Source organism: Pelophylax lessonae (genome assembly GCF_965119305.1).
Source record: "Pelophylax lessonae genome assembly, chromosome: 8".
In the NCBI taxonomy this organism is placed as follows: Eukaryota; Metazoa; Chordata; class Amphibia; order Anura; family Ranidae; genus Pelophylax; species Pelophylax lessonae.
Window position 1 is genome coordinate 115,355,957 of NC_138775.1, and position 13,470 is coordinate 115,369,426.

At 44.3% G+C, this 13,470-nt stretch overlaps 1 protein-coding gene across 3 annotated transcripts in view; it reads left to right on the forward strand.

Annotated features, from left to right (window-relative positions):
- Positions 1-13,470, forward strand: part of POLDIP3 (DNA polymerase delta interacting protein 3) — a 610,789-nt gene that overhangs the window by 104,437 nt on the left and 492,882 nt on the right. For all 3 annotated transcript variants that reach the window (XM_082265704.1, XM_082265705.1, XM_082265703.1), the window contains exon 2: positions 2,563-2,896. In XM_082265704.1, the coding sequence (XP_082121830.1) occupies positions 2,563-2,896 (334 nt within the window). The remainder of the gene's footprint in view (positions 1-2,562; positions 2,897-13,470) is intronic.

Below are 13,470 nucleotides of genomic sequence, written 5' to 3' on the forward strand. Positions count from 1 at the left end.
AGCTCTGAACTCTTCAAGTCGGTGAGACTGTTTTTTTCCTTGTTTTTTTGCTGTTATGAAGCCTGTTTAAGTTAATAAACATTTCTTTGGTTGCAACACCTGTGTCCTGTGATCCAGCTGATTCCCCAAACATTGCAATATATATGTGTATATATACACACACACACGTGATGACCTTAAGAGCCGGTTCACACTACCACGACCAGAAAGTCGCCCCGTGACTTGAAGAGACTTGTGAAGAGACTTGTGAAGAGACTTGTGAAGAGACTTGTGAAGAGACTTGTGAAGAGACTTGTGAAGAGACTTGTGAAGAGACTTGTGAAGAGACTTGTGAAGAGACTTGTGAAGAGACTTGTGAAGAGACTTGTGAAGAGACTTGTGAAGAGAGACTGGCGACTTTGTCTGTGGGGAATGCCTGGCTAATCTTTCTTCTTCCTGGAAAGTCTGATAAGTCGCTTCAATTAAGATGAGGCGACTCCCATTGAAGTATATGGGACAGTCAGATCACAGGTCGCCTCAAAGTAGTACAGGACCCTTTTCTGAAGTCAGAGCGACTTCAGTAGTGCCAATTAAGACGGCACTGATTGATTTAACTTTGCTTTTTATGTCAAGCGACCTGGGGCTACACAAGTCGCCTCACAAACAAGTTGTGCTAGTGTGAATGGGCTCTTAAACTATCATAGTTAATAACTAATGCCAAGTTCTTTGTAAATCAATTAAGAACATAGACCCGTACTACACCCCTTTAACATCAATGACCGCTTGAAGTCTCTTGTGGGATTTGTGGATGAGGCTCTTTATCTTCTCAGATGGTAAAGCTGCCCATTCTTACTGGGGAAAAAGCCTCCAGTTCCTGTAATTTCTTGGGCTGTCTTGCATGAACTGCACGCTTGAGATCTACCCAGAGTTTCTCAATGATATTGAGGTCAGGAGACTGAGATGGCCACTCCAGAACCTTCACTTTATTCTGCTGTAGCCAATGACAAGTCGACTTGGCCTTGTGTTTAGGATCATTGTCATGTTTGAATGTCCAAGTACGTCCCATGCGCAGCTTTCAAGCTGATGAATGCCAGTTTTCCTCTGGTATTTTTTGATAACCTACTGCATTCATCTTGCCATCAATTCTGACCAAATTTCCTGTGCCTTTTTTGTAGCTCACACCTCCCAAAAACATCAGCGATCCACCTGCATGTTTCACGGTAGGAATGGTGTACCTTTTCATCATAGGCCTTTTTGACTCCTCTCAAAATGTAGCGTTTATGGTTGTGGCCAAAAAGATCAATTTTGGTCTCTTCACGCCAAATGGCTTTATGCCAGAAGGTTTGAAGCTTGTGTCTGTGCTGTTTGGCGTATTGTATGCGGATACTTTGTGGCATTTGCGTAGTAGTTTTTCTTCTGGCGATCCATGCAGCCCATCTTTCTTAAAGTGCCTCCTTTATTGTGCATCTTGAAACAACCACACCTCATGTTTTCAGAGAGTCCCTGTATTTCACCGGAAGTTTTTTTTTTTTTTTTTTTTTTTACTTTGCATCTTGATAAATTTTTCTGGCAGTTGTGGCTGAAATTTTAGTTGATCTACCTGACCGTGGTTTTGTTTCAACAGAACCCCTCATTTTCCACTTCTTGATTAGAGTTTGAACACTGCTGATTGGCATTCTCAATTCCTTGGATCTCTTTTTATATTCCTTTCCTGTTTTTTATACAGTTCAATTACCTGTTATCAGGCCAAAATCACCAGGGTATGTAAACTTTTGATCAGGGTCATTTGGATAGTTTCCGTTATTATAATTTTAAAAGAGTAAACACAGTTGATTGATAATGGTTTCAGCCAAACCCTAACCATGAGTGAAAAAGATTGTGTTCATATTTTTGGAAAAATGGCTAAGAAATCATAAATTTTGTCAAGAGTATGTAAACTTATAAGCACAATGGTAAGTTCACTATGAAGAAAAAAATAAAAGCACATATTTTTTTTTTTTTTTTTTTTGCAGATAAAAAAAATTACATTAACTTTTGTTGCAGGAGCATGTAAAGCATTGCACCAGCGATCAGTAGATCGCTGGTGCCATGCAGGTCCCCTGCAGATCTGTCAGTGTATTGGCCTGCTTGTATCTCGTACGAGGAAGCCAATGCATGCTGACAGGAAGAATGAATGGACTACCACAGCGCTTACAGTGCTGTGGTGGTTTAATAGAAACTACAAGTTGACAGGTGCAAAGGCCACCAGACCTTGCAGTTTTCCATTCACAGAGGACTTGGAGGGTTTAGTAACACTTTAAGTACATGATATTTTAAGATTTTTTTTTTTTTTTCTTCCTAATACATCCAGACACTTCTAAAACCGTTTTCACCTTGTCATTATGGGGTACTGAGTGTATATCCATGCATAGATAGGAAAAAAAAAATTTACGTAAATAACTGTAGTATCAGGCTACATTACAAAATTGAAAAAAGTGAAGGGGTCTGAATACTTTACTTTTGAGAGCTTTATTTGGTGGTGGGGAAGGTGTTTACAGCTGATTTTTGTTTTTTTATAATTTTTTTTTTTCTTTGATTTTCTAGGGTTAGTAACAGAGTAACTGTGAGATCCAAATTGCATACTTCAGTAAGTAGCCGTCCACTTGTCACTAGTTTCCCGAGACCTTTTGATGCTCGACAGAAAATTGGTGTAATGGATGCACGTCTCAAACTAGGAATAAAAGATGCCAGAGAAAAACTGATAGCCAAAGATGCTCGCTTCCGTATAAAGGGTAAATTGCAGGATGCCCGGCAAAAGCTGAATTCCAGGATGGATGCACGAGAGAAAATAAGTCTTAAGAGGAGTGCACCAGCAGTGGCCCTTCACCCTCCAACTTTTTTGGTCTCCTCTGCAATAAGCCTCACCAAGACCATCCAGGCAAGTGGAAAAATGCAGCATTTTGGGTCATAATTGGTCAGCTACAATAGTTTTATTTTATTGTTCCCTAGTGATATGTTTAACCTGAGATTATTGCAGTTTTATAGTAGGTAAAAACAAAAATAACTTACCTTTTTTTACTTCTACATTATTTTCTCTCCCATGGACATGTTCTATAGCATTATTGCATCTCCTCTAGACAAGAGCATTAAAGGATAAGTTAACATATTTTTTGCACTTGTTTTTTGCAGGAAAAAAATGTGCAATTTTTTCATAGGAGCCTGCAGAGCATTGCACCAGCAATGTGTGTGGGGGGGGGAATGGGGGTTGAGCTTTGCATGTAAAGGAACATGCTACACCCTTAATATGGGTGTAACGCCTAACATGGCCCAAAGGTCAACTTAACCTTTAAAGCATAAAGAGATTTAGGGTATACAGGTGCATCTCATAAAACTAGATCATCATTAAAAAGTTAATTTATTTCTGTTCAATTCAAAAGTGAAACTTTTTTTAACCTCTTCCCGACCGCCCGCTGCCTTTTTTACTGCGCCTGCAGCTAGGGGGTGCTCTCCCACCCCCCCTCGGAAGCGGGGACTCCGATGCTCAGGGCATGCCGATTGCCGCCTCACACCCGTGATCTCTCCCCGCTAAGAGAATGGTCAGCTGTTGTAAACACAGCTGACCTTTCTTCTCCCTGGAATGATCAGAGCCCCTGTGACCCTTCTATATAGGATCACAGGTCTCAATGATCATTTAACAAGCCACGCCCCCCCACTGTTAGAATCAATCCCCTAGGCTCACATTTAACCCCTTGATCACCCACAATTTTAACCCCTTCCCTGCCAGTGTCATTATTACAGTAATAGTGAATATTTTTAACACTGATTACTGTAGTAATGTCACTGGTCCCCCAAAAAGTGTCAATGTCAGGGGTCTGATCTATCCGCGGCAATGTCGCAGTCCTGCTAAAAATCGCAGATCGCCGCCATTAGTAGTAACAAAATAAAAATAAAATAAAAAATCTTTCCTGTAGTTAGTAGATGCGATAACTTTTGCGCAAACCAACCAAAATACGCTTATTACGATTTAATTTTTTTTTTATACCAAAAATATGTAGCAGAAAACAAATTGGCCTAAAATGTAAACTTTTTTTTTTTTTTTTGAGAATGTTATATACAGTAGCAGAAAGTGAAAAATATTATTTTTTTTTTTTTTCTGAATTGTTGCTCTTTTTTAATAGAAAAAGTGGGGAAGTTTGGGACTTTACATGAGAGGCACGGTGGGATGTGCCGTGCATCTCCTGTTCAATTGAATAGAAGAGGAGGGTCGGGACTTAAAATTAAAAACATGACCAGGCTGTCGGGGACAATAAAATAAAATTTATTGATGTAACAAATGGTGAACATAATCATTAAAATTGTTCAAAATAATGGTAGAACGAAATTCCTCAGAGAAATGGAAAAACTGGTAAATCATCCTCAAATCCAGTGTTCATAAAGATAATATGGGTATTGAAAGTTTGGTGGTTGGATAAAAATCACAAAATTATTGGACTCAAAGTTGCATCAATGGTAGAATAGTTGATCATAACATCAATGGACTTGACGCGTATCGTGGACCAACTGTACCACTTCATCAGGAGTAGATGTTTAGTTCATACCAAGAAAATGTATATGTATAAATGTGTGAGGATCAGCAAAAATTATATAAAATGAAGGCTGGACAAACGAAGGGGGGAGAGTGAATCCCCCAATATACCAAAGCTTACGTTGCAAATTGAGTAGGTATTGGCATAGGAGGTAGGACATGGCACCAGGGGTCTCCCACGGGAGCTGAGGGCTCACAGGGCAGGTGGGCAAAGACGGAAACACCTCACACCAGAGAGTGTGGCCTAAACTAAATGGAATAAAAATATATATTAAAATACTGTATTTTCTGGCGTATAAGACTACTTTTGAACCTCAAAAAAATCCCCCAAAAATGGGAGGTCGTCTTATACGCCGAGTATAATATCTCCAATTTAACCTAAGTATAAGTATTACTGGTAGACCGTGTAATAGGGGGGTCGTCTTATACGCCCAGTCGTCTTATACGCCGGAAAATACGGTATATGTATGTAAGCAGCAAAAGAGGATGTCCAAAAATATATGTAAAAATATATACTTAGTAAAAATATGTGAATGAGATAAGGATATATCATAGTGCTGCTTGCAAAGTGCAAATATAAAGAAAAGGATCCATGAGAGTAATAGAGGTGACACCAAGTGAGAATAAGAGAAATGGAACAGAAATGTATGGGGCTCAGTAGTCCAATGTAAATAAAACCAAGTGAGGGAGAAAGAGCCGCAAACATGGAAGCACACATGAAAAGTGTGACACGGTGCAGGCATAAATAACACTCTAAGGAAGAGGGAAGAACCAAACTGAAAGCCATGGGTGTGAAAAGGTATTTAGGGTGAGTATCGGGAGACAAGTATAAAAAGCAATACCAGAGCCATAGACCAGACTACAGCCAGCTGTGCCCCCATCCGTCAGACACCAACCCACGCTGTGGTCCCAGCGTCACAACTGTGTAAACATCGGGTAATGGGTAAACCCGATCTTTAGGGTAATATACGCAAAGGCAGACCAACCCGCAAGCAACCTTTATACACTGGGAGTGCAGTAAGGCTGTCTGCACAATGGCGCCAAAATGACGTCACGTGCCGGGCGTGCCGCCGCCCACCAGATCCCCCGCGCCACAGAGGGCGAAGGGGAAAGCGCACATCGCAGCTCCTGGTAAGAATAAACTGGCAGCAGCCAGCCCATCCCCCAAGGCAGCCCATACCAAATTGCAACAGAAGAACAGATGCAAAAATTAAAATACTACAGGGTACAATTAGTAAACCATACAAGATGAATGCATAAAGCCCCCTAATTGATCTAAGGGGGATTTAATAATTGAGATATATATAATATAATATATATATATATAATTACAGCATACAAAAAGAACGCACAGAACCCCCTAACTGGTCTGAGGGGGACCTGTTTGACATAGCACATTGAGGCTGGAAAATATATACGCCAGTTGCATGCGGTTACATTTTTAGTGCCTTTTTACCGAGGTCATATGTCCCCATCCCTAATGCATATAGAAAATTGAACAGGGATGGAGACGCAGGGCACATCCCACCGTGCGTCTCATTTAAAGTCCCAAACGCCCCCCCCCCCCCTTTTTCGTTCATTTAGTTGTTATTAAATTTAAAACAAGGTCAGTAAAAGCTTACAAACATTCAGAGTGTCCAACAGTTGGACAATGCAATAACAAGATAAGATGCATTAGTAGAGACATTTGTCTAGTGCAGTTAATCATAAATAACATAAGATCAATAAGGCAACAGAGTGACAAACAAGCCGCCACCCGGAGCAGCAAGGTACAAATGCATCCCATAGCTTTCTCTGAGTATAGTTCATGGTGAGACCTGGATTTGGACACCCCCAATGGGAGCAATAACTGTGTCCCTGTCCAGGTCCCATCTAGGTGCTAAGGAGTATTGCCAATAGGAACGTGATGACCCAATGGTGGTCAAGGGTGAGAGTTGTGAACACCTAGGCAGTAGTTGACCATTGGAGAGCACGAGGAGCAAAAATAACAATAAGTGTGGAGAAAGGGTTCAGACAGACAATAAAAAGAAAAAGGGGGGATGAAACCAAAAAAAAAGAAAAGTACAAAAAAACACCAAACCTGTCAACGATAGATCATCATCAAGAGAACATTATGAACTCGGGCTGTACCCTATTTAGGGTGTGTTTTCGGGAACTGAACATACGTTCGAGAACCGTTTAAGCGAACCATTGCGAAAGGCAAAGAGTTCCTCATAGGTGCAATGTGTCTGCACTCTACTAATTACATCTGTGACATTTGGTGCCTCAAGTGAGTTCCATTTAGATGTGATAGCTAGCCACGCTGCTATTAGAATATGGGTTATAATTGGTCTGTATTGTTTGGGAAAACTATCAATTTGTAAGTTCAAGATCGCAAGATCTGCTTAAAGTGAGAAAATCAAACCTGTGACTTGGGCTATCAGTCTGGCCACAGCGTTCGCAGCTTAACATTATATGTAGTAAGGTGCCTGTGCCGTTACAGCCTCTCCAGCACAAGTCAGAGGACTGAGTTAACATGCGGTTCAAGCGTACAGGGGTTAATTAACTCCTATGAAGAAGTTTCATGGCCAGTTCCCAAGGATTCGTGCAGTGGGATGTTTTGAGAATAGAAAGCGAGGCTAGACCCCACTCTTTAGGGGTATAGGTAGCCTGAGGATCCTTTTCCCAGTTAAGCATACTCGCGATTTTATTGGATTTAGACCGGGTTTGTAAGTAGGTGTAAAACCACGAAATACCTTTTTGGTTTGTGTAGTCGTGAGGTAAGGTATTGCCATACCGCAGATGGCAAGGTGCAGGTAGTCTCAGGATAGCTAACATGATAGTATTTAAGTTGAGCATTTGCATAGTAGTGGGACCTATTAGCTTGTGCAAGGTAGAGTCGGTAGGGGGTGTTTTAAGGTCAGTCCCTCTGGGGATTTTCAAGGACGGAATTGGGAACTCATACATGGCTAGGGAAAGCTCTACATTATGAGTAGTGATGTGACTTTGGAGGCGGGAGGACACAGCCCTCCAGGCATCCAGAGTAGCATCTATGGATGGGAAACTGGGGTGATATATTGGTCTATTTAGGGTAGTAGCCATCAGTAAGGAGGGGACATCTCTTCCCAGGAGAATCACCTTTTCGATGGAAACCCACAGCTTATCCGTGGAGGGCTCGAACCAGGCTTGTAATTGATCCAGAAGGGCTGCTTGATAGTAATTGCGCAAGTTGGGAAGGCCAGGACCCCCCATTGTTTTCGAACGAATCATTATTGAAAATGGGATTTTGGCCAACTTGCCCTTCCAGAGAAGATGACGGAGCATACTGTTTAGAGAGTTAAAGTAGGACATCCGGATATGGACTGGTACCGTACGAAAGTAATAAAGCAATTTTGGCAAAGTTTGCATTTTAAAGCCAGCTACTCTGCCTAGCCAGCTAAGTTCATGATTAGCAATGTGTTCCAGATCCAATTTGATCTTATTCAATAGAGTGAGATAGTTCTGCTTGAATGTGTCTTTTGATGGGGAAGTGAGAGTCATCACGGGGTAAGTTAGCGTTTTTTTTAACCCAGTTAAAGGGGAATGAGGTTTTAAGCGAACTTGAAGTGGAGGCGGGTACGTGTGAGGATTTGGCGACATTAAGCTTGTAATAGGAGATACGACCAAAGGATTCCAAGAGTTCAGATGCGAAATTGAGTGAAGTGGCTGGGGATGTAAGGGTGAGGACTACATCGTCGGCAAACAATCCCAACTTGTGCTCCTTGGCACCCACAGAGATGCCCTTGACACCTTCATGTTGCCTAATGGCCTCCACCAGGGGCTCCATCATTAACGTAAAGAGGATGGGAGACAAGGGGCACCTCTGGCGTGTGCTATTGGTGATATGGGATTTCGTGGACATTGCCGCTGACGTATTGACATAAGCTGAGGGGGTGGTATAAAGAGCTGTGATTGCTGACAAGATGGGGCCAGTAAAACCAAACCGCTGGAGAGTAGTCTTTAAGTAACCCCAGTGTATGCGGTTGAAAGCTTTTTCGGCATAAAGTGTCAAAAAGGCCGTTGGTGTCCCCCTCTGTTGAGCAAGTTTAAGCAAGCTAAGCACCCTACGAGTGCCTTCAGGGGCTTGGCAGCCCTTCACAAATCTGACCTGATTTGGGTTGATTAATTAAGGAGTGATGGGGGCTAGTCTATTGGCAAGAATTTTCGCATATATTTTAATATCGCTATTAAGCAGCGAAATGGGGCGGAAATTGGCAGGAGTGTCTGGTTTCTTACCAGGTTTTTGCAGGGCAACTATAACTGCTTCCAGCATCTCTGCCGGAAACGGCGTGGAGGAAAAAACTGCATTGAACATAGGGAGCATATGTGGGACCAAGATATCTTCTAATGTTTTGTAGTACTCTGTTGATATACCATCTGCTCCTGGAGACTTGTGCGCGGGCAAGGAACGGATCACCGCAGAGATTTCAGTCACGGTAATCGGCTCGTTCAACCCGCGCAGAACCTCCTCCGAAAGGACTGGAAGATTCAGGGGTCTCAAACTCCAAAATGGAGCTCCTGGAGGGCTGTGTAGTGTCAGGGTCCGTTTGTAGATTATAAAGATCAGTGTAATATTTACTGAACGCATTGGCAATTTCATTAGGGTGATAAACTAATGTGTCCATGGAGGGATCTTTGATATTGGCTAGTCTAGTGCTTGCCTGTTTTTTACGGAGATAGTTGGCCAGGAACTTCCCAGCTTTATTACTATGGGAATAAGAAGTAGCTCGCGTCCTCCTAAGATGGAGTTGGTGTTCTTCCATGAGGTGTGTCTTAAGGTTTTGTCTACATTGGAGTAGCTCCGACGTATTCAAAGGAGTAGGGTCTAACTTATTTTGCCTTTCTAGGGTTTTAAGCGTTGACCACAGCGTATTGAGGGCCTGCAGCTTGCGCTTTTTTCTCTAGTGGCCATTTGCAGCTGTATTCCCCTGCTGAAGGCCTTGTGGGCGTTCCACAGGGAGAACACGTCTGTGTCAGGCAGATCATTCAACGAAAAATAGTCCACCAGTTGACGATGCAATCGATCTCTCAGGTCAGGTTTGGAGAAAACGGACGTGTTATTGCGCCAAAGATGAACAGGGGTAGTTTTAACACGCTCCTCCAATTGAAGAGAGATCGGAGCATGGTCAGACCATGTCATGGTATGTACAGTCACCGAAATAGCATGTGGGACCAAGGTAACATCAGACAAAAACAAATCAATTCTAGAATATGACCTGTGGGGAGCCGAATAATAGGTATAGTCCCGGTCCGTAGGATTCAGGCATCTCCACAGGTCATGCATGTCATACTCATGGAGCAATGGGCGGAGTTCTGGTCTCGGACGCTGTCTAGGACAGAGTCAGTTATGCAATTAAAGTCTCCACCCAGTAGTACTGAGCCCAGTTTGCATGTATTAACCTTTTTTAAGAGTGAACGCAGGTACGAGACTTGCCCCGAATTTGGGGCGTACACCTTAACTAAAGTATATTTAGCATTGTTTAAAGTACAGTTCAGGATCAATAATCTTCCTTTAGGGCCCTCATAGGAGTCCTGCAACTGAAAATCAACTGTGCTGTTAACAGCAATAAGTACCCCTCCTTGTTTTTTAGGACCTGAAGCTGTAAAGACACGGGGGAAACTTTTATCCGTACAGCGGGGGTGCTTTGTGGCAATAAAATGCGTCTCTTTAAATAAAGAGGACGTCCCCTTTCAAAGTCCTAGCATCCCGCTACATAGCCCACCTGTGAAAGGGACTGTTCAAGCCATGTACATTTAGAGAGACAAAATTAAGCACCATAGGGACATAGTATGAGAGAGATGGGTACTAGTAGCCATGACTTGCATAAACCATAAAAGGGTACAAACAATATACTTGCTGTGCCAGTTCCGGGCCGGAGACGTGTACTACGAGGTTCATATCGGCAAAGCAGCCACGAGTGATGTGACGTTCCAGTGTAACGCTCTGGCGTTTGTTTAGTGAACTGGATTTGCAGCTGCAGAATTTCCACTCAGTAGTCGTGTAGAGATGTGTTGAATTACCATATCCAACTCTCCAGACTCATCATTGTGGCCCAGCCTGCCTCACCATGCAAATATACAGACACTCGGATAAGATGTTCCTGGAGTGATAGGTTTTATACGATAGTATAGAGGTGATGTGCTGAAAGGACAGGCGTGAGTAGTGATAGCAATGATAGGCACTCAATAGTAATGTTCTGGAGTGTTAGCAGATGGTGATAGATAGTATGCAGATAGGTTAGCAATCATGTACAATAACAGGTGGTAGGGGACAGCAGATGAAGTGTACAGGAATTGTTAACTCAGTGCAAGGATATAGATGGTAGTAGACTCAAGAGCTAGCAATCTATGTAACAGTGCAGATGATAGAAATAGTAATGCATAGATAGCAACAGTCTTTAGTATGCAAGAGTAGATAGTGTAAGTTGATAGGAAGGAATCCCCTGTGGGGTACTTATCACTAGTTGGTTTAGAGAGATGAGGGGTCCGGTAATGAGATAAGGATCAGATAGCGAGGTACAGGATCAGTAGCAAGATACAGGAAATAGCTGGAGGCTTCGGCAGCGTCAGACAAGGCTGTGTAACAAGCGGTTTGCACGAACACCTTGTGAGTGAAAGCCGGCAATTGAAATAGCCGCTCAGAGCGGCGCCTAGTGATGACGTCATGAGATTTAAAGGGACAGGTAGCTATATGCGTTCCACCTAGCTGAAAAGGTGGGACGCAATGCAGAAGAAATGGGCTGGAAGGGTACCGAAGGTACCAGAATCTTACATCCAGTAGCGACATCAATTCCAACGATGTAGGAATGTGGTGGTGAAAGAAAAGGGACAGAAAAAAAAAGGGACAAAAACAGTTAAAAAGATGGCGGAGGTAAACCTCCTTATGCGAAACAGTCCGCATAACAGTGGTGGGGGTAAATTCTCCACAGCCAAGCCTGCAATCACTGCAGGGAAAGGATATCCACGCGGCCTTGAGGGCCTAAGGCAGGGCAGCAAAGCAATGTCAATCTGGCTTAACTTGTCGCCATTCCGGAGCGACCCGGCTGGGTCTTGCTGGTTCAGCAGGGAGGTTGCCATCCGGGGGAAGAAGTCCCCACTTCCTAGCCAGCAGAAGACCTTCCTCCAGTCATCTGATGGCATAGGTTCTGCCATCTTTAGTCACCAAGAGCTTAGTTGGGAAGCCCCAATAGTATGTCTGTTGGTTGTTGCGTAAAAGTTTTTAGTTAAGGAAAGAAGTTTCTTGCGGGCTTGCATGGTATGTTGTGAAAGGTCAGCATAAGCAGCAATGCCAGTGTAGGGTTCAGGGAGGGCGGGAGTCTGTCTAGCAATGCGCATCAAATCGTCTTTGACATGAAAGAAGTGTATTCTTGCGATCACATCGCGGGGTACCTTGTCAGGGAGGAAGCTCGGCTTTGGGAGCCTGTGGGCACGATCCACTGTGATTTCCCCAGCTGGGGTATCAGGTAGTAAGTCTTGGATGAAGCGCTGGACATAGTCCCGCAGTTCTGATGGCGGGATGGACTCCGCCAACCCCCGCAGCCTAACATTATTCCTGTGGGACCTGTCCTCCAGGTCCGCCAGTTTGCTTTTAAGACTATCTCTTCATCCCTATCATCATTGTGGGCATCCACAAGCTCATTATGGGCATAGCTGAATTTCCGCCATCTTGTGCTCCACCTGGTCCACCCGACTCCCCATCTCCCCAAGTTCTAACTTCATGCGGGACACACACTCCAGCAGAGCCCTCTGTATGGAGCCTTGGAAGGGGATCAGCATGTCTTTCATGACAGTATCTTTCAGCGGTTGGCCGGTAGTAGGGAAGTCCTGAATGTTGTCGTGAAACTCCAGGGTGCTATCTGAGAGGTTGAGGCCTGCTCTGTCCCCGGCATAGGTATGGGCCTCAGAGCACTTAGGGGCCAATTTCTGGGGGCTCTGGGGAGTACGGCTCATCGAGGAGTTGGGGCTACCATGCTGGGATCTGTAGTCCGCACCTCTGTCATCCCTCCGGACTGGTGGAGCCGCGGCACCGTGGAGAAGCCGCGGCGCCATCTTGGGATGCCGGTGTGCTGGCGGAGTAAAAAAAACTCAGTTAACTTGCGGGGCCGCCGCCCGTTTTTCTCCCCCCCCCCCCCCCCATGATCCGAAAAGGTGTAGGGGGTAAAGGGCTGCCTCACCAGGTCGTTGATTGCTGTCCTTCGTCGCTGATGTTGCGGATTGGCACGGAGCTCTCCTCTCAAGTGGCCGTCTCCTTCAGCCGCCGGCCACGCCCCCCCTTTTCCTATATGCATAGATCCGGTGCGACCACCATGGGATCTTAATTTGGTGCTGTCGGTTCTCCAGAGGCCTCCCTTTGAGAATATTCAGGAGGTCCCCCTGCTTACCTTGTCTCAGAAGGTGGCCTTCTTGGTGGCTATCACTTCTGTGCGCAGGGTGTCGGAACTGGCGCCGCTATCCTGTCATTCTCCTTATCTGGTGGTTCACAGGGACAAGGTGGTACTTTGGCTGGATCCGTCTTTCCTGCCGAAGGTGGTTTCCAGTTTTCACTTAAGGAAGGTAACACAAAGTCCTCATTTATGTCTTAAGCCAAAACATCCTAAGGAATTTGCCCTGCATACCCTGGATGATGTTCGGGCGCTCAAGGTGTATTTGGCATCTGAGTCTTTTCGCAAGTCTGACTTGCTCTTTGTGCTAATGGATGGCCCAAAGAAGGGGCTGCTTGCAACTGCTGTGACTATTTCCAGATGGATCAGACTGACTGTGGTGCAGGCTTATTCCATTAGGGGTCAGGTTCCGGACTTCCCTGTCAAGGCGCACTCTACTCGGGCGCTTAGTGCTTTTTGCCATCAGGCGTCTGTGCTTCAGATGTGCAAGGCGGGGACTTGGTCGTCAGTTTACACCTTTACCAAATT